Consider the following 25482-nt stretch of genomic DNA (forward strand, 5'->3'; position numbering starts at 1 on the left):
TTAACCAGTATGTTCTGTAAATTTGAATCTATAAGGAGACGGCATCATCAAATCTGCATAAATGTGAAACTCTACCAGTATATCAAGTTTGTCTGTCTTCAGAGGTTGAAACTGAGGTCAGAGCTTTGCAGAGGAAAGGGGTTTCCATATCATGATTTGATGTTGTGTAGTAGTTATCTGAATATTAAGGGGCAAAATATCTGAGTGTGCTTGTAGTTCTGAAATGGTCTATAATCTACTTCTTAGGCAAAAGTATCACAGTTATTTCTACAGAATTTCAAGAACCATAAATTTTGGCAAATACTAGCAATTGAGTGCCTAGTTTCTCCTCTAAATCTCAACCTCTTACCTTTCTTGGAACAGTTTGAAAAAGGTGTTTTGAAAATACTTCTATGATGCTATTTCCTTTGAAGTCAGTTATAATTGCTGCTTGTAATCATGAAGAGGTATCTAATTTTGTCTCTTATAACTGAAAGCTTTTATTAATTATGTACTACATATATGGTGTGTGCAGCCGCAACACAGATTTTGTCATCTTTTTTCTTATTCATACTCTAGGGAGATTGCCTTGCAGAGAAGGTTTCCTCATCGTAATAAAGATTTCACGCTCTCAGTACTAGGAAAAATGTCAGTTCTGACATAGTGTTTATGATGCAGATCAAGCACTTCTTTGAAACGGCCTTATATATTAAGTTATAGAGTAATTCTATAATATAGAGTAATTTCTGTAATGAACTATACCTTTTAAGTGTCAAATATATTTTTGAAGAGCAGTTATGTTGGGGGGGAATATTAGCACTCAAAATCTTTGGTTCACAGGTGCGTAGAAGAAGGGATTCTGTTTCAACTATGCAGTGAGGACTTAAGCTGTAATTTCATTTCCAGTTTGAGCTAAGTACAGTAAGGAAAATAATTGCGTTTCTGGATGTGGGATTGCATGGCTGGAGGGAGGATGGTGTCAGTCTAAACTAGAATGGTGCAAACTCCTGGGGAAATGGATCTGCAGAAGAATCTCCATGTGCACGCTCTGGGAGGATTTCAGGTCTCCATTGTTATGCCATCAGTGTGTTAGCTTGTATGGAGTATTGGAGACTGGGAATAAAACTTGGCTGTATGTATGAGAGTAAAACCAACTATATGAAGAAGTGATGATTCAGAGGAGGAGTTTTGAAGGGTGTACTCCTAAGGGCTCTGAATCTGTGATGTGGATTAAATTTGTATGGCTGAGACTAAATGGCTACCCCTTACCAAATATTGCTGCATTAAAACAAATAGACACCAACTTTTCTCTTGGCCTGATTTTTCAGAAATGTATCGTGCTCTGAATGTCTGAGAATGTGTATTATACAGCATGATTCTAGAAGACTGCATGAAACAAAATTGATTCTTTTTGTGATGAAACAAATTGTAATTTGAGCACACAGTCCCTGTGAATGTTGTGATGGAAGCTGCCTTACAATCTGTTCCAGTATTTCTGCTTAGTCTTGAAGTTACTTGAGTGGTCAAAGGAAAGTACCATTCTCAGGTGTTTTGAACTTAGGCTTCTGCAAATTGCATTTGACTCTCTGCTTGATGCTTAAGGAGGGGTTTGTTGTTTACCTGCTCAAGAAAAAGAAAGCACAGAACTTATACGATGCATAATATACCCTTGTGATCGGCTAAGGTCAACAGTTGCTTCATCCATTTCATTTTAATCTTCTGCCACAGGTCTGTTGATCTCCAAGCCTGTAAAGTAGATGATACGGATTTCCCTATGTTCCACTTTAAAGTGATTTGTAGATTTGACTGTTATTGAATACTTTATTTTATTTTTTAGGAATAGTGCCTAAATGCTTCATCATGTACTGCTTTTATTTGTAAGTGCATAATCTTAAAAGAGGAATAATGGATAAGTATCTGGAGAAGGAAATATTCAGTCATTACTTTTTTTAAAAGAAAACAAACTGAAGAAAAGACTTACCAACCCATATATGTCTAACAGATGATGAGGATAAAAATTCATCCAACATGTTTTTTCAGCTGTCTCTTTATGCATGTTTACAGAATAGACAGGGATACAATTAACAGCTTTTTCCATTTTTTTCCTTGAAACAGTAGTTGCTGGATTTATTTTAATTATGGTTTTATTTTTTATTTTCCTGAGCTGAACCAGTCTCTAGTCATGAACAATTAGGTAAGGGGTAGCTTATTTTCCAATGTGGTGCAGGTTTGTTTTGCCATCTCTTATAGCGGTTAGGACAAGATGCTTTAAAAGACTTTAAAATTGTCAACTAGGTGGATCATAACCTGAACGTAGGGTTAGTCTTCCATGTAGCTCCTAGCTCAGAGTAACATGGGGGAAGCAGAACTTGCAAACCTTTTTTGCAAATAATAGTGTAATGCCTGTTTCTTTCGGTTAGGTATTGGATTGAACCTAATGTTTTCTGTCATGCGGGCTACCAAACATCGGTTACATGATAGAGAGTATTGATAAAAGGCTATCTTTCAGCTCAATTTTAGGCCTGCAAGTAATCAGGTCAATCACTAATTCTGCAAACCACTGGATTTAGACTTCATAATTTTTAACAAGCTAAAGTAGGAACTATCACACCCAAGTCAGTCTGAGATATTGACGTGTACAGAAAATATGCAGCTTTGAGTTTGTTCTGTGCCTCTTTAGTTTGTGTCAGAATTTACAATGAATTAAATGTTTAAATAAATCTGTCACAGCACCTTAAATAACAGTGCGGGTAGGACAGCAGTATGTGAAAGTGTGCTTAATATCTGGGGCTAGTTCAGAGGATTGCTGTCTCTTTGGTGACTTTGTAGGAGGTGAGGTTGTCTTGCATTAAAGGATGGTCAGCTCAGCTAACAGGTCGCGCTGACCTGTTAGGCCTTAATACCTTGGCTGCTTGCAGTACTTAAGCCTTACTCTTGAAAAGGATTGATTGGTGATTTTCAAATATGTTGTTGGCAGTAGGTGACTACCTGAAAAACACATATGGAAGGGTGACGTGAGCTGTTGGGTCAACTGAGAATGAGCGGGTGCACTTGAGCAGGCAAAGCAACCTCCAAGCACCTCCTGCTCCATGCAGTTGAGTTGGAATGGCCAAAGGCCTCGAGATAGAGTTGAACAGCTACAGACATCAGCTCTGAAGTTCACAAATGACCTTGATCTGTCACCCAGTGAGAACAGGGCCTTGCAGAGCCAGACCGATGCCCTCCAGTAGAATGTGAATGATGTGGTCTGAATACCAGTGCTGGCAGAACAAGAATGATGGCTTTTCTGGAAGAAAACCAAGTAGCAAAGTGGGCAGTGTAGCCAGCTGCTTCTGCTTGGCAGCTTTTATTATATTGGACAGCACTTACTCTGGGGAAACTTTAAAAGCCATATGGCCCATATAGGCAGCCCTAGGTCAGTGGAAGGCATTACAGAAAGACAGAGAGATGTTCCAGGTATGTTTGATCTTGCTCTCTGAAGGTGAGGCTTAACTGTTTAAGACAACCAACACAGTAAGAACAAAAGGCTTTCATATGAGGTGTTGGTTTTGATCAGTCAGTTTGACACACTGCTGGAAGAGAAAAGATCCTGAGGAAAGACCAGTGCAAAAGGTCCAGTGGGTGTTCAGCAGCAAGGAGGAAGCTGCAGTCTTACTGATGACAATACCCTGGGCTCTGGTAGAGGGTTTCCAAGGGAAAAAAGGGGTTAGCAACCACAACAGACCAGGACAGCTGGAATTTTAAAGCGCACAAAGTCAAAGGCTGAGATGGAGCATGGTGAGCAGCTGGAGCATAGGAGTGAGAGCCTGGAGGGCGGGTGGTGTCTGTGTGTTGAAATAAAAGACTTTGCCAGTCTGTCTCTGCTCTAGATGAGTTTGGTTTGAGATTTGGAACCTCACCTTTCAAGGTTCACTTTTCTGTATAGTCAATAAAATGATGACGCACCAAGCTTTACCATGGGTTCTAATTTAACACCAGCCCTGTGCCATAAGCTGTTGTGTCTTCAACATCACTTATTTCAGTCCTGTTGGCAATGCATATCCATTTGCCTAACACTTCTTTTGTTGCCTAGATACTGTTACATTTTGCTACTTGCGTGGTGTTAAATGATTCTGCCTGTCTAACGCATTAATTGTACATTTCTGGAGGGAAGCGCCAGCTAGCAGCAATTCTCTGACCATTAGAGAGCACTCTATAGTGTAACGTGAGATAATGCAAAATATATAGTAAAGGAAGATTCCCCCCCCCCCTCCTTTCTTCTTCCTCCTCCATTTTTCTGCTGTATTTAAGTACAGAGATTTTTAGGGTGCCATTCATTACTTCAGCATGCTCCTGAACTGCTATGGGCAGCAAAGCTGATCTGTTGGCTTTCCTCCTGCTGTAGTAAGAGGCAGTTTCAGTAGCTTGGTGAAGGGGAAATTGCACAGTCAACAATTAGGCGTCTCCACTGAGGAGGAGAGATGTGCAGCAAGCTGGTGGGTTTTGTGTTTGTTAACAGAAAACTGCACATCAGGGAGCTGAATAAAACTTCAATTTTATTTTTTCAGGAATTTTCTTTAAAACATTTTGTTCTTAAGATGTCTATTACTGCAAAAAATAATACTAAATAAATATTGTTCTTGCTAGTGAAAACCTGGAAGACTTGATGCTTTTTACATATGGCAGTATTTACAATTTAACTAGGATGTTTGCTCTGATAACTGTAGAAGAATTCAATCCATACATTTCCCTTCTAAGGTACTGTCTCCTTTGGTGGCAATGACCCAATGTTGGGTTTTATTCCTGTCTTGATAAAGAATTCAGCCATGTTTTCAGTATATATCTGTCTTCTCTTTTTGCTGACGCCTTTGGGGTCTCTCAGACTTCATCTTCCCTCTTCCCCAAATCTACCTTGACCCATAATTACTCACTTTAGCACACTACTAAGCAAGGCTATTTTTGAGCATCTGTTTTTTAACTTCTTTTGATTTGAAAAGTTGACAGGTTGAAAGCCCTTAATCTATGCTGATTTCAGTGGAAGTTAGATACATAAATATCTCTGTGGAACTGAGCCATGATGGCTATGCTGCTAACAACTGTTTCATGTGTAAAGAAAATAGACCTCTTCAACAGAGGACTGAATGACAACTGAAATGGCATCATTAAAAAAAGTAAGGACTATCAACAAAACTAGTAGTGTAATCTTATTTTGTTCTTGAAATAGTAGTTGAAGGGAATTTCTAAATATTTTAAATAGGCTTGATAAAGCGGGATGAATATTCCTTTGTTTCTTTGTAGAGAAAAATGAACTTTCTTGAGCATATTACAGTTCTTTGCCAGACTGGGTATAAAGCCACAAATGTGCAACTCCATCAGAAAAGATTTCTTCAACTCAGTAATTCTGGTGAAAACAGGAGAGCTTTATTACTGGCTGTTAGACCAGAAGAGAGTAATATGTGGTGCTTTTAACAGTGGCAAGCTGACTGCAGTGTACCGAGAAGTTATATTCTAGGACTAGTGGCAATTAGTATGTTTAATAATATGGAAGGGGAGGCAAAACAGGGAGTTTATTCTTTTTGGATTTAACAGATTTGCACAATGGATAATTACACAAAGATTTAAAAAGGTATAGTTGCTGAAGAAATTTAGTGTAAGCAGGTATTGGGTAATTTTTTAATGGAAATGTTCCCTTTTTAGCTCATTATAACCAGTCTTTCAAAAGTTACCACCAAGAGAAGTCAGTTAAGGAAAGTAAGAAATGGCTCAAGATTCAAGTGATAAGCAATTACAGTTTTCTCTCGTGGGTTTTGTTTTGTTTGCTCTTGCAATTCCTTTAAGAATGTAGAGATTTTCTGTATCTCTTCTTATGTTTACAGGAAATTTAGAGGTGGTTTTAGAGTAACATTTATTACATATCTTCAGTCTCACCTATCCTTTTTCCTTGTGCACAGATTTGGTCTGTTGTATTTTGGGATTTTATATAGTTGAGACTTTTCTAGAGTTTGAGATGGCCTGTCATTAACACAGTCAAACTTGCTACCAAATGCAAAAGCAAAGAAAGAAGAAATATTCTTTCTTCATGCACGGCATTCTTAAATATTATTTTGTATTATTGTATACAGGTATTTTGAGAGCATGTTATTGTCAGCACTATCTGTAACTGAAGAAAAAAATCATATTTGATGAGATTATTAGAAAATTTTTTACAGCGATTGAACACTTCCTCGACTGATTGGTTTTGGTGTGGTGTTTTTTTTTAATAAATCGAAAAGAAAACTAGAGGTTATGTGACAGTCAAGTAAAAAATAAAAAGAATTGCATTGTGTCCTTCAGAGACGTAATACATAAATGTACTCAGGGTATTTATTTAATTGATGGAAGTTTTAGATTATCAGGAAATAGTCAAAGAATAAATATATTATCCTGTTTGCACCTTCTGCCTTTTCTCTCTACTTGCACACATCCACAATCATGTTACAAATCTTCATCTAGAAGATGACTACCTCGGTTATCCTGTGCCTGTTCTTCATTTGGGGGAAAATTAGTCTTGAAGAACCTTTAAAGAAGTCCCTCTCTTCTGAGATGCAAATGCAATATGACTCTAGAGGGTAATATACTTTTTTCAGAGTAAAAGAGTACTTTAAAGAGATGCTTTCATTTTTCTAAATGTTCTTATTCCATAAGAGTAACACTTTATGATATAACTATAGCTAATGCATACAAAAACACATAAAACTTACTGTTTGAGGGAAAACAGCTTCAGATCTGTTTGTGGCCTCATCTGACTTGTGTAGCAGGCGTGGTACCTTGGTGTCTGGGCAAGTCACATGCTTCTCATATTAAGTAGTAAAAGCTGCTTTTTTTTTTTCCAGTTTTAACTGGGATTCCTAAATGCAACCATATTGGTCATATCTGCTGTCATGTGTTCAAAATAGTTTGTCCATCCAACTTTAACTTAAAATCTAAAGATACCTCACATAAATCTATAGAGACTACTAGCCTTTTTCTCATAAGACTTGCCAGTTTGATTGTAGGTTTAGATTTTCAGCTTGGCCCCAGTAGAAAAATATTTACTCTTCCCAAAAATCTGTGCTATGATTTGTAGTGATTTGGCTTTTTAATGCAGGAGTTGATGAGTAGTTGGAAATACTCAAGCCTTGAGCACGCATTGTAGCTGTTTCTATCAAATAGTAACTTGCTTATACCTTACTAACGTAAATGCTGTGTCGCCTTCACACACTGAGCATATGTCCATGTTACTGTAGATCTGGGGATCTACGGCGAAATGAAAAAATGAATAACAGCAGCTTTTCTTCTGGCAAAGTGATGGCGCACATATAAACTAGTAGCAGTCTGCAAAGTAGCTTTATTTAAAAATACGTACTTATGCATATAAGCAGGAAGTGTATACTAGATGATGCATATTTTGAGGAATTATCTGCAACCGTAGAATAATTAAGTTAAAAGAGGATTTTTAGTGGTTTGTGATACTGAATGTTCAGATTCTGGTCCAGGATTAATGAGATCTAAGTTCACTTGTCTGTTTTACCACAGACCTTGTGTGCTGTCGCAGAGGTAACTTCCCTTTTTGCAACGTAATTTTTTTTTTTAACCTGTAATGCATAAGAATATTTCTCCACTTTGCTCTCTAGTGATCTTAAGCTCTATGAGGATGGTGCATGTGTCTCCTTTATCTGAATGAGTGCTGCAATAAACACAATTACTGTTTTGACTGTTCTAAAAAATTATCCAAATATATACTATTGTTTTCAGGCTATAAGCTGCAAACATTGAGTAGCAGGTAATATTAAAATGACATACATGCAGATAATACACAAATCTATGAATTGCCAAGCTCAGAAGCAGTCAGCCAGTTCTAAAAGCGGTCTTGATGTACAAAGCGTATTTCGGCGTAAAGGCTGAACATATTGACGGGGGGGGGTGGCGTATTGGGTGTAGAGCAGAACCAGAGTAAGCCTGAACCTGTGGTCAGCCATGTGGAACTGCTTAAAGCCAAGAATGTCTGTCTTCTGAAGGAACTAGAATTGTCCTATTGAAAAATATATGCATAGGTGTTTCATGCTTTGAAAGTCTGTAGTCACCAGTCCGTGAATAATTGTGCTGCCCCAGTTGCAGGAAAAGGAAGCTTGGTTAAACTTGTTGGTCCTATAGAAAGTTGACAGTTTTATTGTTCTTAGATATTTGGATAACTGTGCGCAGAGGTGGTGGGTAAATAAAGTGGCTTTCGCTGTTGTGTTGAAACAAGAAGTATACAGTTCAGACCTGAAATCAGCCTAGGATGTACTGGAAGAGAAAAAAGGTTCTTAATGGCAGTCAGAAGGAAATTCAAGTTTTCTAATCTTAGTATTTTTTAGGGAGATGTTTTCAGAATTCATGGATGTGTACTTTCTGCTGTCTCTTTTTTATGAAGACAAAGCCAAGCTTTTATTCAGCTTTTTTTCATTCTTTGCTTGATGTAGCTCTTCTCAGAACCACCTCTTGTTGAGCTTCCTTTTTTTCCCTTCCTCTTCCCTGTGCTGTTGAGCTTCCTTTTTTTTAACCTCCTCCTTTTCCCCTTCCTTGTTCCCTTCCCCTTCCAAGAAGCAAAGCAAATAGTTACCAATTATGTGATATGTGTTGATGGTAGGATGGACACAAGGGGTGATACCCTGATGCCTGAGTCAAGAACAGCACATTCTTAGTGAAGGATAGAGGAAAGATTTCCTTCAGTTGTTTTTCATGTTTCTGTTTTGTGTCGCTTTCATAGTTGCCTTTAGCATTCAGAAAACTCAGCTATTTTGGATCCCTCTTTCTGGCTTTTGTTTCTGGTAATGTGGACAGCAAATGGACTCCATAAAGGTCTTCTCTTTACAAGGAAAGTGATTGCTTGTAAATTTGACTTCCCCCAGTCTGTGCCATGGTTCCTTAAATTCTGATTCGCCTTCTGTTTTGTTTATTGCTCTGTTCCTCTGGCAAAATTTCGCAAACCTAAATATTTACAGTAAGTTAGTGTGATTCTGGTCAATATCTCCTTGTTTAGTTTTTCTGTTTAACTTGACTGATCCTTTTCTCCTTTTGTGGAAATGTTTTCCTATATAATCTTAGAATTGCCTGCTTTTTTCCTTGGGCATTTTCTTCCAGTCTCTCCACTTTCTTTTTCTTAGGTGTGTTAGTAATATGAAGTTCTGTGTGAAAGGTATTTTCAGTTTTTCTTCTAGCATTTCTTGAGGTGCTTCCCTTGCTTACATAGCAGTTGCTGTCATATCTGAGGCAGTAAATTCTTTAAATCTTTAGATTATTATATTTTATCCATATTTGCATACCTGGGCAAAAGTATTTACACTGTAGACAGTGAAGGAAGGGACCTGAATAACTGGAATGCATCCAGTTTATCTTTTCTGTAATGGGACAGTTTGAGGACTGTGCAAGTAGGTCATGTTTGTATGTGTCTTGCTATTGCTAGGAGTTTCACTACTGCCTAAAATACTTCTTTATGGGGTGTAAATGTGGGTTCTGATTGCTTGTTTAATGATTATTAAGTTGCTCCACAATTTTTGTGCAGTTAAATCTTAGTACTAGTGAAGAGCAGGTGTATGCATGGGTGTGGCCCTGTTGTGTATATTGAAATAATTTTACAGTATTGCCAACTAACATGTTGAAAACTTGACATTAAAAGAATTAAGCACCTAAGTAGAAGGTGAAAAGACTCTATAAAGTTGTTTTTCTTGTGCTCTTTTTAAATTATGTTTTTCCTTTCTATTTCTAGGTTTTCTCAAATAATGATGAAGCCCTTATTAACAAAAAACTTCCCAAAGAACTTCTGTTAAGGTAATTCTACATACTGCGTTAAGGAGTAAAAACCTGAGGATCGTACATTGCTCATGTGGCTTACAGGCTATCAAGTGCTATTCATTCTTTCTTTCTTAAATCTGTCTTGAAATAAATAGCAACATATCTGATTTAATTCTTGGAATTCTTGAACTTGTTGTCTCTTGATTAGTTTTAATTTGTTTTAAAGTGTTCAAGTTATACTATATCATGTAAGTTGTCATTTAGTAGTGATCTTTTCCTTGCATTTCCAGAAGTGAAATAAAATATCCAAAATAGTCTGGTGTAGAGAGTAGTCAGCTCTTCCATGCTCCACAATGTTTTATCTGGCTGAAGTGCCTATAATCCTTTCTCTAATGTAGTTCATGCTTTTCCTGTCATGAACTTTGTTATAACAAAATAAATACAAAGTCAACTTCAAAACTTTCAGAAAGTCACTTCAGTGAAAAGCGCAGCCTTTTACCATTACTGCCAGTCTGTGTTATGTAAGGTAGAACCACCACGAGGAGTTTTCTTACTGTAGTCATTTGGCTAGTCATAAATTTCATCAGTGTGCTGGTGTGTGAGTAGATCATCTTTGCAGGAGTTAGGTACAACTCCAAGATCAGTACGTTCAGCCCATGGTTGAGACACTGATGGATGTCTTCGCGCTCTCATCTTGTTGAAAGTCGATTTCAAGCAAAGTGTAAACTGCCAAATGTGGAGATACTGCTTGACTGGATGTGACCCCTTCAGAGCTGGAACTGAACAAAAAAAAAAGGGGGTATTCATTTATGATGGTGCAATTACAGTTTTTAGTGATGGTGTCATTAAAATTGAGCTGATAATTTGTTCTTAATAAACTAAAGAGATGTTTGGGTTCGATCATGTGTCTGTCATTGCTTCCTGTTTGATTTGAAGTGGGAGAATGTCTCAAATAATGGTATTTTGCATCCTGTGTCTGAAGAAAGTGCTCTTAAAACATTATGACTTCTTTTAGTGTCTGTACTATCACAATGCCCTCCTGGTGGTATTAAAGAAGCAGTCTGTTGTTAAAGGAATTGAATTTTAAAAGGATTTTCATTTTTGTTGAGAAATACTCATTCCATATGGTGACAGTGTTGTAAATTAGACTTGTAGAACTGTTTAGAAAATGTGATTAAAAGAGATGCATCACTGAATGATGCCCTGGATAGAAATTCTAATAGCTTTGCTTTGTCGCACTCAATGCCACACATGAACCACAAAAGTCAATTTAATATGCTGCCTCCTTAGCGAAGAATCATAATCTGCAAGCACTTCTGTTCTAGCAGTAGAGCTCTCCAAACATCTGTGGTAATGACTGTCCTTGTCACTGTTATGGGTGCTAAGTGTCCTGTTTATGTAATTCAACAGAATTTATTGATGTGGTTTAGACAGTGTAAAGTATTGTGCACAGAGATAGTAAAGACATCTTCTTTTGAAAGAGCTTATTGATTATGTAGTATGCCTCTGTCTTCATTGTAGGATAAAAAGAAAATGTCTGTGAAGCTATATAGGTATTAAATTCCTAAACTGTTGTGTCTATGCTAATGACATGAGTAGCATCTATAAAATTAATGTGTTGAGGTTAACTGATAATTCCTGCCTCTAACTTCTAGATGTCAGTTTCTTGTGTTGTATATTCCAACACCAAATTTGGTAAGTTCTTTAAAATGCTGTATAGGGAGTAGCTTGTTTGTTTCATTGAGCAATACGTTTATTCCAACATATACCTTACTATACAGGACATTTTAAAGAACTCAGCAGGAAAAAACCATGTGCAAGTAACTGGACAGTACTGGTGGCTTAGCTGTTAGTTCTTGTAATCAAAAGAATTTACAGAGCAACTCGGAGGATATATAGGCTCACCTTGGATTAGACCAGCTGAGGAAGTAGTGCAGCGGGACACTGCTACTACACTAACTATCGTGGCAGTGTCTTAAGAAGCTTTTTGTGTTGTTGAATGGGCTGGAATGACAAAATAAAAGAGCCCAGGCCAAGCATGCACAGAACTGATTCAGCCAACCATCTAGTTCTTGTGCGCCGATGTCCTTTTGCAGTTTGCAGTGATGTACCAAAGTAGCATTGCAGCTGTAGCCAGGAGAGTTGATGATCTGAGAAGCTGAGTTGGGATGGTCTGCTTTCTCAGTAAAGACCACAATGATCTCATGCTGAATGCTGGGGTTCAGGTGATGGTTTGCCCATAGCTAGAGAGAAATAAAGTCCACATTTCTTAACACCCACAATATTGTGCTGACCATCAGGGCTTTGGAATGGAGAGGAGGGGGATGGGTGGGAGAGATGCTCTGTAAACCGCCTTTTGGAATTGTACTACTGCAGAGACAAACTCACAAGGCTAGAAGCAGAACCTGTTGGAGAGAGTTTTGTGATGGGGCATGGTTCTGAGTTCTCACCCCTGCAGAGTGTAGGTACCTAGGGAATTTGAGGGCACAAACCTGGCTGTCTAAAGGATTATCAGTGGGAAATTTGCTTTATGCTCCTGCACATAAATTCTTTTGAAAGACTGAGCCTGAATGTCTTTCAACACCAAAAACAGTTCATGCTTGTGCTACAACATGTTTTAAGAATGTTTTGCTGTGTGGTTATGACAGGAGAAATTAAATATTGCCACACTGGGTGTAATTAATATCCTAATTATTTTTACTATATTAACTATACAGTCTACATTTTATTTAAAAGGAGAGAAAGCCAGTTGCAGTGGAAAAAATTTTCTCACAGTGCCAGAACTGAGTCGTAAATACTGTTGAAAGTGTCATCAAATGCATTTAGTTTGTTGCTTGCTTATATCAGATATGTATGAAGACTGTTGGAAAGCACTACAGTGATTTTGAAAAAAAAGTAAAAAAAAAAAAAAAAAAAAAAACATAAAACTTGATGTATGGAAAAGAGTGGTTAAGATCTTGTTACAAATATCTGGAAATGAAAAGTGAACACAATTTCTTCTATTGCAAGAATTGGTCTTGTTTTAATCTGCATCAAGTATATAAACTTTTGTAGTCTGATTATAACAAGCAGTCCAGTTTTTTTTTTTCTCCAAAATGGAGAAACCTTTTTCTGTTGGTAGACTCAGGAAGTACTACCACTCTAAAATGTATTCATTTGTTGCTATAGTTGCATACTCTAAAGTTGAACAAAGTAAGCCCTTGGTCTTATAATGCAGTTCTCATGCTTTGTCACGATTTTTATTTATTTATTATTATTTATTCTAACAACTGGTATTAGATTGGAAGGTTTTCAGGGCAGTGTCATCTCCTGCACATTGTCTACAGAATATTTATTACACTTGTAAGTAAATGACTGAAACCCTCAGCTTCTCAGGCAAGAAGCTCATTTGAAAGGATATGAAACCAGAGGTTATTTGTTCCTTCTGAAGTAGACCCAGATAACTGGGCAGAGGAGGAAGAGGGTATCTGACTAGCAGGGAGAGTGGGGGTTTTGAAGACAACTCTGGTTTGGAGGGACCAGTTGTGCTTTGAGGTAAGTAGAATAGCTTGAGTGGAGAGAGAGGTGTTTCATTTGTAACTTTTTTCTGGTTTGCAGGCGTTTATTTTTATTTGTAATATTGGAGTAATTTTTTTTTCCTGTGGAAGAAATAGGCTGCTTCTAAAAACTTGGATTTGTAGTATTGTTCAAGCTAAAAGAAAAATGATCACCCCTGTTATAGCTGTTGCAGTGCTATTAGTTTGCCAGTTGGCAAGGAACACACTTTCCCCTCTGCTCTTACATATTACAAGAAGTGAAAGGTTGAATAAATGCTCAATTGTATGATGTTTGAGTAAGAATCCTGCGGAGGTTTTATAAATCATGTACTTTAAACAATGTTTTCAGACAATTGTTGCTTTATTTTTTTTCTTAGACTGTGTGTTCATCATTTGATTATACAGTACGTTAGTTGTTGTTTTGCATTGGTGTCTAAAATTAATAAACCCATATCTATCATCAGAAGAATCAGAAATCAAGTCAAGAGATAGACTATTGCAATTTTGACAGTAACAGCTTAGCTTTTCCAGTAAGATGACATGGCCCTGAAGAGGATCATCTTTTTCTTTTTCTTCCTAGTAAATTGCTGGAAAAAAACAGAGTTTTAAAGTTACAGTATAAGTTTGAAAAGCATTGGAAACAAAAATCTTGAGTGTAATTAATATTAGAATGTTCTGACTTTCCAACAGCTTCCAAAAATATTTTTGTTTTGTGCTTGATTAAAAAGTGGTAATACATGTTTGAAAATGGCAGTATAGCTTGTACTTTTGACATGTAGAAGGACAGCTAACATTTGTTCATTTATATTTTAACTGTGCTATAAGGTTTTGCATGAAAACAGCAAGCTTCAGGAACAGAGTTGTTTATTCCTTTCAGCAACTTGAACCTTTTTCAGTTTCTTTCTGCCTACAAAGTACCAACTTCGTAAATTGTACCACAAATGTAGAAGCTATTATGAGTTCTGCTGTAGATCTTACTTACTGGGTGCATGTACTTGAATAATAGGTCTTAGTCATCAGACTCAATTTTGAATGCTCAGTCAGACTTAAAAGAGGATAAGCAAAGTTTTGGGGCTCAAATTAGGAGGGGAACCCAGGAATTGTGATCCAACAGCAGCTTTTCTTGTATGTAAGAATATGTGGCCCGTGAATTGGCTAGTGAAGTATATGTTTTCATGTTTCTGTTCTTTGTTTTTACTACTGCACACTGCTTTTTGCTCAGCTTTTAGTGTGTTCATTATTGTAGAGAAGAAAAATTACCAGAAGCTTAAAATAGTGAATTCAAACATAGTATTTGATATATTTGAAGTGATGCTTTACCATCTGTGTGCTTAACTGTGGGGGAAATAGAAGATAAATATAGCAAAGGTTACAGTAAGAAATTGTCATAATGCCATTGGTATTTCTTAGCTAGGCGCTGTAGGTGCTTAAATGGTCCACAATTGCTGCATAATTTGGATGCTGTATCTTATTGTGCAAAGTACTGACTAGTGAGTCAAAGAATAGAGAAATACAGACTTGTCACAAGAACTGTTCTTAGTTGGTATTTTATAAGCAGACAAACAACGCATGTATTTTGAAGGGGGGGAATCTGTCATCTCAAACATGATTCATTTTCCCCACTTCAAGTATTTGTGTAATTAAATAAGGCAGTATTTCACCCTGAGCAGCAAAGACTGCTGTTCAGTGTTTGACAATCTCAGGAAAATATTCCAGTTTTATAATGCACTTGTAGTCTTTTATTTTAGACCATGTTTTGCATCTCTTTGAATTCCTCTATAGTAGTCTGCTGAGCAATTATATAATATAGCTATTTAGAATCAGAAACAACCAAACTGATACAAATACATGGACTGCATTCATACAGATTATGAACCAAATTGACTGTATAGGAGTTGCTTATGAAAGTAAAACTTACTTCCTTTCTGTATATTTACACAAATCTATGGTTTCTGTAAAGGGAAGTCTAATAGTGCCTTGTAAAAGTAACTTTCATTAAGTAAAGTCCTTTGATTTAGCATTCCTGAAATATATCTGTCCAAGGAATTAGTGCAGAGCAGCTACAACACTCCAATCTCACACTCACTATACGATATTGAAATCTCCTTTAAATAAGGGTGTGTGAGGGAAACATATTTGTTAACCAGAAACATGGAGACTAAAGCAAGCAAGAACAATACAACTGATAACAGCATAATATAAAATCCAGACTTGTTCCAGTAGTGTCATATACTCATTTCCAGTGGTCCTTACCTCCAAAAAAAAGTGATCAGAAAACCAACCGAGGAAGTGATCAGAATGAACCACAGGCACAGGCCATGGACAAGATCAAGTCTCTGGAAAGAGATTAAATATTTTGATCGTTAGCTAAGGAAACAACAGAATGGTAATTCTTTAGGACTATTTAAGACTTACTGGGTTTTCTGAATTCTTACGTGCTTTAGCAGCAATTGTAACTCATGTTAAAACAAATAAGAATAGTAGTGTGATATTATTTATCACAGTGTTAAAATGGATAGTCATTTAGTTGCTCTGTACCTTCAGCCTTCAAGGTAGCGTATCTAACCTCAAATACACATTGAGAATGCAACACGCTGCAATTTTCTGAATGATTAGCTTTTGTTAGAAAATTTTCCAATTATTCTGAAGTAGGAATGGGTTTTTTAACTTTCCAGTGATTTAGCTCAAATTCAGGACAGAACTTGTGCTCTGTCTGAGAAAACAAAAGATTCAACAGCTTGGTGGTCAGCATACGCCCTTCAGAATATGGAAAAGTTCTCGCGTTGACCTTTTTTTACACTGCTACATGTATTATTTGTCTGCTTATGAAATTCTTGTCAAGATCAGTTCCAGATGCAAGTTTATATTTTTCAGTTCTTTGCCTCATGAGTTGGCACTTTGTATGCATTTTCTGGATTCTTTGTATGAGATGCCGAGCACTTGCAAATTATTATTATATCAATTAAGTTTGGCCATCCTCTATTTAATGTTTAAGTTACTTGGTTTTGTTCACAAACAACAAATGGAAGAGTAAACTTAAAACTGAATGTTTTGGGAAGAGATGTTTTAGATGGAATTCCTTAGATCGTCTCACTCATATTTTTAAATAACACAAGCAGAGAATTGCACGCCAGTGCTCTTGTATACTGTTTTAATGCAGAAGAGGAGATTTGGGAATGGAAGAGAGTTTTTTTTTTCCTGTTTTCCAAGGTGCTGAGTAAGATTTGTGAATTGTGAAAAGGAAATACTTTAATGTTTCTACTTGAACAATTGGGACTTTCTTATAAATGGAGTGCTTCAGCATTACCTGGTTCAAGTATAGATTCTCTCTCTCAGTAAGAACATGCTTGTGAGAAAGGGTTAGCCATACTGGAACAAACAGAAGTGAGTAACAAGCATTTGGAGTAGGAGCTAAAGGGGGTATAGCAATGACTTACACAACTCTTAGAATCATACATTACCATTTATTTTGATTCATTATTTTGTTGTTTTATTTGCTATTAAGCTTCTCTTTGAATCTGTTCTCTAGCTAATCAAGAATTAGTTCCATTTAGAGCTTTATTTACCTTGGAACTGGAGTCTTACTTAAACTCAATCTCTTGATTAACAAATTGTCAAAGCCAAATATTCAGAAGTATCAGTGATATAAAGAAGTCATGCTTCTTAAGAGAGGCAAAGGGGGAAACATTCTTCCTCATTTCTGTGCTGAAAGTGCCATCAAAATATAAATGTAATTCAAAAGATACTCAACTCCATTTAAAAAAACAGTATGTTTATTAGATATGGATGATAGGCAGTTTAAATAACAATACCAAATACTTTTTTTTTTGTCTGTAACTCCTGATGTATTTACAGAAGAGGTGATCTTTCTTATCTGTCTTCCTGATGCAGACGTAGGGATGAGGAAGAGAAATCTTTTGTTCAAGGTCATCCTCCAGACCAGTAGCAAAGCTACAGGTTGGGTGGAGTCTACCAAATCCTAGTCCAGCGACTGACCAAAGGTCCTATAAACTTTATGGCTGTAGCTGTCGTGGTTTATGGAGCATCCTTAGGCTGCGTACCACCAGGGCATCATGTTATTTTTCCATATCTCCACCTAGCCACTAGCATGCGGGGTGGGTATGGTTGATTTTTGGCTGTTTGGAGCCCAAAATATCTAATTCCTTCACTTTTGGGAAAAGATAGACCATAGGATAGTTGGAATGGCCAGCAGGTTGGATTGGGACTGTGGGCTGCAAGTTAAACCACTCTGAACTAATCATTAGGCTAACTGAATTTATTTAGTAAGGCGTGTTTTAATTGCCAAATTTGTACTTCATAAAATCACTTTGTAAAAAATAAAATTTATATTAAAAAAATAAATAGCTGAGGTTGGAAGCCAGCTCTGGAGATCATCTAGTCATGTAGATGTGGCGCTTAGGGACATGGTTTAGTGGTGGACTTTGTTGTGTTAGGTCTGTGGTTGGACTCGATCATCTTAAAGGTCTTTTCCAACCTAAATGATTCTATGATTTTAACTCTCCTGTTGAAAACAGGGTTATCTAGAGCAGGGTTGTTCTTGGCATTGTCCAGTGGAGTTTTGAATATTTCAAAGCATGGAGACTTGATAAACTCTCTAGTCAACCTGGTCTGGCATTTGACAACTCTCCCAGAATAAAAAGCTTTTCCTTTCCTTAAATGGAATTTCTTATTCAGTTTGTGTCCATTGCCTCTTTTCTGGCATGGGACACTACAGAGCAGTCTGTCATTTTCACTCCCTCCTGTCAGGTGTTTGTACACACTGATAAGATGCCCCCCAAACCTTCTCTTTTGAGGCATGTTCAACATGGTGCTCACCAGGACCCCCAGGTCCTTTTCTGCAAAGCTGCTTTTGAGTCAGATGGTCCCCAGCCTGTATGGGTGCATGAGGTATCTCCCTCAGGCTGTGCCTCCTTTTGTGAATTTCTCTCTGCCTGTAAGTAGTAGTAAATTTCTCATTTATCAAATGCTTTTCTGTAAGTTAGAAATCTTCAGTTAAGTGCATTTTTCTTTACAGAGTTATGTCTACTGGTTGCCTCAAACAAAAACAAAAAAACCCCCAACAGACTCCCCCCCCACAAAAAAACCTGAAAACCCCCCAAACAAAAAAAACCCACAACCCCAAACCACAAAAACCAACTCCTTTCCCCCCACCAAAAGCCTGTGCTCTAGATAAGAGCATCTGTAGCTGAAACTTTGATTAAAAACCTTGCTAATGAAGCTGGAGGGTCATATGAGCTGTAATCTGCAAGGTTCTAGAAATTGCAGAACACTAGCTCATAAAGCACTTACAAGAACTGATAAACTGGACAATCCATGGGGCTTTTAAAGTTAGACATCTGGATCATCCCCCTCTACAAATATTCCAGTTTTCAGAGGCATGAAGGATATTGTGGAGATGTTGATGTACTTGAAGGATGAGTGTGGGGGTGTTGGGTGGAGTCCTATCTTGTTACCACTTCATTTCTGGGTAAAACACACAACTTACCTCATCATTTTGTTTGAAAGATAGTGTTTGGTCTTCAATGAATATTGTCTTGGGAAGGGAGAAGGATGATTTTTATTTAAAAAAAAAAAAAAACAACCAACAACTCATAACAGAGAAAGGATTCTGAAACTTTCTACTTCAGCTTTCCTTTTGGAAGCACCGCAGTGAGATTCCTAACCTGTATTATTAAAGACTTAATGATGTTAAATATTAAGAGTCTTTCCTAATAACAGTTGTTACAGTTTTTCTGCTGAACAGTCTCGTGTCTTGCTATTATGTGAATCAATATAACCAATGCAATGAGGCAATAGCTCAAAATTATTAGGTCAGCAGCTGTTTTAGGTGAAACAGAGCTAAGCAAGGGTTTTGAAACTGATTCTAGTATGTTTCTGACCTTTTGTGAAACATTAGATAAAATCTGTTTCATGGGTTGAGCTTTTCTTGGACAATTACTATATGTAAGTTTTGTGTTCAAGTCTTCAACTTGACTTCTAAAAGGTTACAAAAATATGACCTTTTAAGTTGCATTACTCATCCGTAACATCCAAGTAAATATAAATCAAAGACACAACAAGGATGCATTCATGTGATATCTTCTGTGTTTAATTTTCAGACTGAAGTTACTCTGTAATTTACGTAATGTAGTTGTATCTACTAGTTATGTAATTGACCCTGCAAAAGAAATTGCCATGTAATGTAGTTCATAGAATCGTAGAATGTCCTCAGTTGGAAGGGACCTGCAAGGTTTGAGTTCAACTCCTGTCTCTGCATGGGAGAACCCCAAAATTCATACCATGTGTCTGAGGGTGTTGTCCAACTGCTTCTTGAACAGCGTCAGGCTGTTCATAGAGTCATGACTACCTCCCTCTGGAGCCTGTTCCTATGCTCCACCACCCTCTGGGTGAAGAACCATCTCCTAATATCCAACCTAAACCTCCCCTGGCACCTTTTCCTGCTATCCCCTCGGGTCTGGTCATTGGTCACCAGAGAGGAGAGATCAGCACCTGCCCCTCCTCTTCCCTTTGTGAGGAAGATGTAAACTGCGATGAGGTCTTTCCTCAGTCTTCTCTTCCCCAGGCTGAATAAACCAAGTGACTTAGCCACTCCTCATACCTCTAAACCCTTGACCAAGTTCGTGGCCCTCCTGTGGACACTTTCTGATAGCTTTATATCCTTAATGTACTGTGGCACCCAAAACTGCACACAGTGCTCGAGGTGAGGCCGCACCATTGCAGAGTAGAGCGGGATAACCACCTCCCTCGACTGGCCGCAATTCAGTGTGTGATGCACCCCAGGACTCGCTTGGCCCTCTTGGCTGCCAGGGCACACTGTTGGCTCATGTTGAACTTGCCATTGACCAGAACCCCCAGATCCCTCTCTGCTGAGCTGCTCTTCAGCCTCTCGTTCCCCAGGCTGTAGGTACATCCAGGGTTGCTGTGCCGCAGGTGAAAAATCTGGCACTTGCCATTGTTAAACTTGATATGGTTGGTGATTGCCCAGCTCTCTAGTTTGTCTAGATCTGTCTGCAGCTTCTCTCTGCCCTTGAGAGTGTCAACAGCTCCTCCCAGTTTTGTGTGGTCAGCAAACTTAATTAGCATTCCTTCCAGTCCTGTATCCAGTTCATTTATGAAGAGATTAGAGAGTACTGGCCCTAAGATGGATCCCTGCGGAGCCCCACTAGGGACTGGCTGCCAGCCCAATGTAACCCCATTTACTATAACCCTTTAAGCCCAACCGATCAGCCAATTGCTCACCCATTGCATTACATGTTTATCCAGGTGTATGCTGGACATTTTGTCCAGGAGGATACTGTGAGAGAAAGTATTGAAAACTTCACTAAAATCCAAAAATATAACATTGACTGGCTTCTCTTGGTCAGCTAGGTGGGTAACCTTGTCATAGAAAGAAATGAACTTTCTTAGACAGGACTTTCCCCTTGTGAACCTGTGCTGGCTGGGACCAATGACTGCATTGTCTTTCAGGTGTTTTTCAGTAGCTCCCAGAATAATCTTTTCCATAATTTTGCCAGGCACAGGAGTGAGACTGACAGGCGTGTAGTTACCGGGGTCATCCCTGTTGCCTTTCTTGAAGATTGGGTCAACATTTGCCAGCTTCCAGTCAACTGGGACCTCTCCAGATTCCCAAGAGCACTGAAAAATCATTAAGAGAGGTCTTGCTATGACATCAGCCAGTTCTTCAAGTACCCTTGGATGAATCTCATCAGGACCCATCAACTTACAGGGATCTAGCTGGAGCAGCAAGTCCCGCACGAGTTCGGGGTTGACTGGGAGTTTATCATTCCCAGAGTCATGGTTCTCTAGCCTAGGGCTCTGGGTGTCCCAGAGCCCATCGTCAGTGTTGCTGTATTCTTTGATGGTAAATTAAATAGCTGGCCCTTCCTGAATTTATCATTGGACATTTTCTTCCAGATGCTGAGAGGATTATGTATGGAAAATGTTGCAGTTATGTTACATATGGTCATACTTTATAAATAAGCAAAATTGATTTACTTTTTAAGGAGCAAGTAATAGGACCACCTTGTCTGGCAAGTAATGTATATAGGCCATAAAAAGTTAGATGGTGTCCTGTCACTATAAAATGAATCCAGCAGAGCTGGTTATTTGTAGAAAAAGCTGACTTCAGTTTCAACTGAAAATAGCTGTTGGGCATCCCATAGCCTGTTTTTTGCAATTGCTAATACTTATGTAAGGATTGTGTAGCAACGATACTCTTGGCAAAAGAAGAGGTTTGGCTTGTAAAGAAATGGTTTTTGGTGCCACTTTTGTTATTGAAAGACTTGCTGTGTAGCTGTGCTGAGAAAGGCACCTTAGCCTGAGTAGTTTACAAGCAGAAATTGTGAGGATAAAGTTACTGGAAAGTTTTAATGTGTCTCACACAGGTTCTAGTTTAAGTGCTTTAGTTCACAAAGTAGCACATCCCTAGTAAAAAGCAATTTGTTTTAATAATTTACCTGAAAGGTTAAGCATTAGATGAGTCAGTGGATGCGTGCTTCATGTAGAAATTGGTGTTTGTCAGCTTTTTGTGACATGCTATTGAAAACAAGCCTGACAGAAATGAGCTAAAAGATACTTTAAAAAAAACAAAACAAAATAAAAAACAACAATAAAACAAAAAGAAAGACTCCTCAAGCTTTTCATATGCCTCACCACTTATATTTCCAAGACAAGTATTATTATGGGGTTGTATTGAATAAGATATTACTGGAATTTACCAATGGAGCAGGTTGTTACCTGCAAAGTTGGTAAAGGGTTGGAACACCACTAATGCTAGAATTGTTAATTTAATCATACAGATACAATTCTACTTTTACTGATATGGCTATAAATTACTCAGCTTATGTGTGAGTTTTCTAGCCTGCATGTTTTTATTGAAGTGTTTATATGTACTGCTGCACTGCAATTATTGGTGACATGCCTCATAGCTCAATAGGGTGTTTAGTAAAACGGGGGACAAAGGGAGAAGAGAAACCTTCCACATACAAAAAATTGTAAAAATGTTTTGTATTTATTGAATAGGACATTTTAGGAGAAATACAAGACAGCTTCTATGGTGGTTGCGAGACTTTGCAACTGTGTGTGGTTAGTATTGAACTGAGAGTGGGTGATGCTCTTTTCCCCTGTTGCTTGTTAACAGAGTATGCTTGGGCATTCTTCCAGAAAATTCTGAGAAAAACCTCCTGAAAGAGGAAAGTAAAATCTGTGACAGCTGTACTTTGTAATTCTTTTTCATGTGTGTAGCCTTTACTCTTCCATATTGCATTTACACTCTACTAGCATATAAAGGACTTTCATGACAGCGGGTTTGCTATGAAAGGAATTGTGCAAATCAAATACGAAGCCCCTTCCTTAAGGCGGCCATTGTATAAAATGGGGAAGAAGTGACAAATTTGTCCTGTGCTTGTTTTGTAACAACTGGATGGTGTGATAAAGTTGAAAGGATCTTCTGAGCAGATTATCTTGTTGATATGCTGTCTTCAGTCAGGCATTTCTCGTCCTTACTATTTTGATTTTCATTTTGATACAGTTTGTCAGCATTCTTTGTGTGTAAAACCACTATAAATTATAAGACGTGAAAAATAGAAGTTCTGAAATAGAATTCCATTCTCAAATTGGTTACTTAAAATCCTGCTAACTCATGTTATTGCTGAAGCTTTTTAGAAATTATCAGGCATTTCTATCATACCAAATTCTGGGTTTGGGCCAAAAATTCCAAGAAGTCACAGTATGTGCATGTGGTGCTTACACTATGCATTTTGTTATCCACTTTTATCAATCCACACAGTATTGTATCAAAATAATTAAAATGAGTAATTGCCAGGCTGTTACTGCAAAAGCTTATTTCTTATGTGATAAAATTGGGAAGGGCCTTACAAAGGTGAGAGACAAGCAGTTTGACTCTTGCACAGCTTGATTTCTCACTCTGTAGGTGGTATGCGCACAGTGGGGTTTTGAGAAATAGCTGTTTCTTTCCATGGCTCAATAAGGAGAGAAACAAAATATTAGGAGCTAGCCACCTTTGTGTTTAGAAAGACACAGGACAGTCTGTGTATAGCACATGGGAATAATGAAGCATGTGTGGAAAATGGGATTATGATGATAGAGATTGTAGATCATCACTTTTTGTAGTTGGCAGGACCATACAAATTGCAGTGAAACTGCCTTAGAAGGTGACTTAAGAGGTTTGTGGCCCTCCTAGGCTGAGTTTTTGTGAGTCTTGGGTATCAAGAAAATTCCAGAAGACTAGAAGACAACTGTAAAGCTTTTAACTAGGCAAAGGAAAGATGACCGGAGAACTCAGCCTCATATTCAGTATGCAGTGGAAGAACTCACCATAGATTTGTTTGATAGAAAATATATAGAGAGAAATATAAGTAACAGTTGTGGTTTTGTGGAAAAATAAGTGATCGGACTTTATTCTTTGAGATTAAACAATCAGTTGGCTTTACCAACCAAAACTGTATGTTTCTACTCCAGCATTTGACTTTAACGTTTGACCTTTTCATTTTACAAGTAGCACTGTGCAGTATATTAGTGCATGTTAAAGGGATTTAGGATTGGTTGTTCAGTGCATGTTCAGGGATTCAGGTTCAGCTGTTGCAGCAATCAGCAGGGAGGCCTAATATAAGTCTTCCTTCTTAAATTTTTTATTAAAAAAAAAAAATTTAACACTTTGGAAATCACTGCTTCAGAAGTCACTGGCGATAAAAATTATAGATGACACAGAAAGGACTGTAATGGGAAACTACTGTGAAGACAAGGCATCCCTAAGGAAGTACGAATGACATGATGAATTGGGAAGTGTTCAAACAAGATTAATTTTACACAATAATTTTATGTGGATAGATATACAGAACTAAGGAATGATACAGAAAGAGCTGTGGCCTGGAGTGTGTACTCCCAGAAGAGGATGTGAATGTGAAATGGGTAAGATGCTATAAGATTCTTGTCTGATGCTGCTTCAAAAAGGCTCTTAGAGTGGCCTGAAATGGCTCTGAAAATGGGAGGAGAGAAATCATACTTTGTGTATAGCTGCTTTGATACAAATAAATTTTTTAATGCTACACATGCTTCTGTTGTCTACATTTGAAGCAACATACTGGAAAAATGAAGAATATGCAGAGAAAATTATATTTAAAAAACTAAAGTGAAAAGGTTGTTAAAAAGAATTAAAGATGACACGATAAGGGGCTTTAAAACTCAAGGAGAAAGTATGAACTGCTAAAGCACTGTTTAATTTGGTGAAGAAAAGTAGAAAAAAGCATAAAGCTGAAAGTCAGACATTCACCTTAGAAATAAGGCAAACATTTTAACAGAGTGATTAACGGGTGGAACAAACTACTGTGGAAGGTGGTGATTTTCCATCTCTTGAAGGCTTGGAAATCAAGAATGGATCCTTTTCTGGAAGATAGATTTTAGCCAAATACAAGTTTACCATAAAGGAGGTGAGGAACCGTGAGCTTTTGTGACTCTCGGTGCCTTTAGTGTGAAGTTCATGTGTGCTGCAGGTACTGTTAATGTTGAAAGATCTCTGAGGCCGAGCTTAGGAGGCATGTGTCCAGAGTGGTATGTGCCTAGGGAAGAAAAGTCTTGAAGAGCTTTGGTTATTGGTAAGCAGATTCTCCTTCTTGAGCTTGATACTGGGATAACTAAGGAAAATTTAATAGCCTCGGGTATAGGAAGTCAGAACAGATGATCCTAAACTTTACTGTGGATCTGTTAACTTCATTTCTGGTTTCCTTGTACTAAACAATGCCAAAGGCTTAAGTGGAAATTAATCCTGCTGCTGGCTGCATTAGTGTCTATCTGTGTAGCTATGGTCCAAGAGGACAGATGTCCTATACAACCATCAGCTGCCCTACTTGGTAGTTTTTTCCACTTATTAAAATTACAAGTGCCTGCTGACATAGTCGTCCTCCCTAAGCACCAGACAATGTCAGTGTCTAATGCTGACAGATGACTGACAATGTCAGTGTTGCTGTCTCCATCTCAGTTTGTTTGTTGCATTTAAAGTCTCTTAAAGACACTCAGGTCTTTAAAAGACTTTAAATTACTTCAGACCTTAAAGTCTTGTGTCTTGTTGGCTAGTTTCGCTGACTAATAAGTATTTGCTTAGTAGTTCTGTGGGACTGCAAGTAGAGAAGCAAGTGCATGTTAGTGGCTTGCATGTAGG

General features: G+C 37.8%; 1 protein-coding gene across 1 annotated transcript in view; it reads left to right on the forward strand.

The window, feature by feature from the left end:
• Window positions 1–25482, forward strand: part of FBXL2 (F-box and leucine rich repeat protein 2) — a 59136-nt gene that overhangs the window by 4675 nt on the left and 28979 nt on the right. Inside the window, exon 2 of the mRNA XM_075083509.1 lies at window positions 9725–9786. Coding sequence (XP_074939610.1) covers window positions 9725–9786 — 62 coding nt within the window. The remainder of the gene's footprint in view (window positions 1–9724; window positions 9787–25482) is intronic.

The sequence above is a fragment of the Phalacrocorax aristotelis genome, chromosome 2 (genome assembly GCF_949628215.1).
Source record: "Phalacrocorax aristotelis chromosome 2, bGulAri2.1, whole genome shotgun sequence".
In the NCBI taxonomy this organism is placed as follows: Eukaryota; Metazoa; Chordata; class Aves; order Suliformes; family Phalacrocoracidae; genus Phalacrocorax; species Phalacrocorax aristotelis.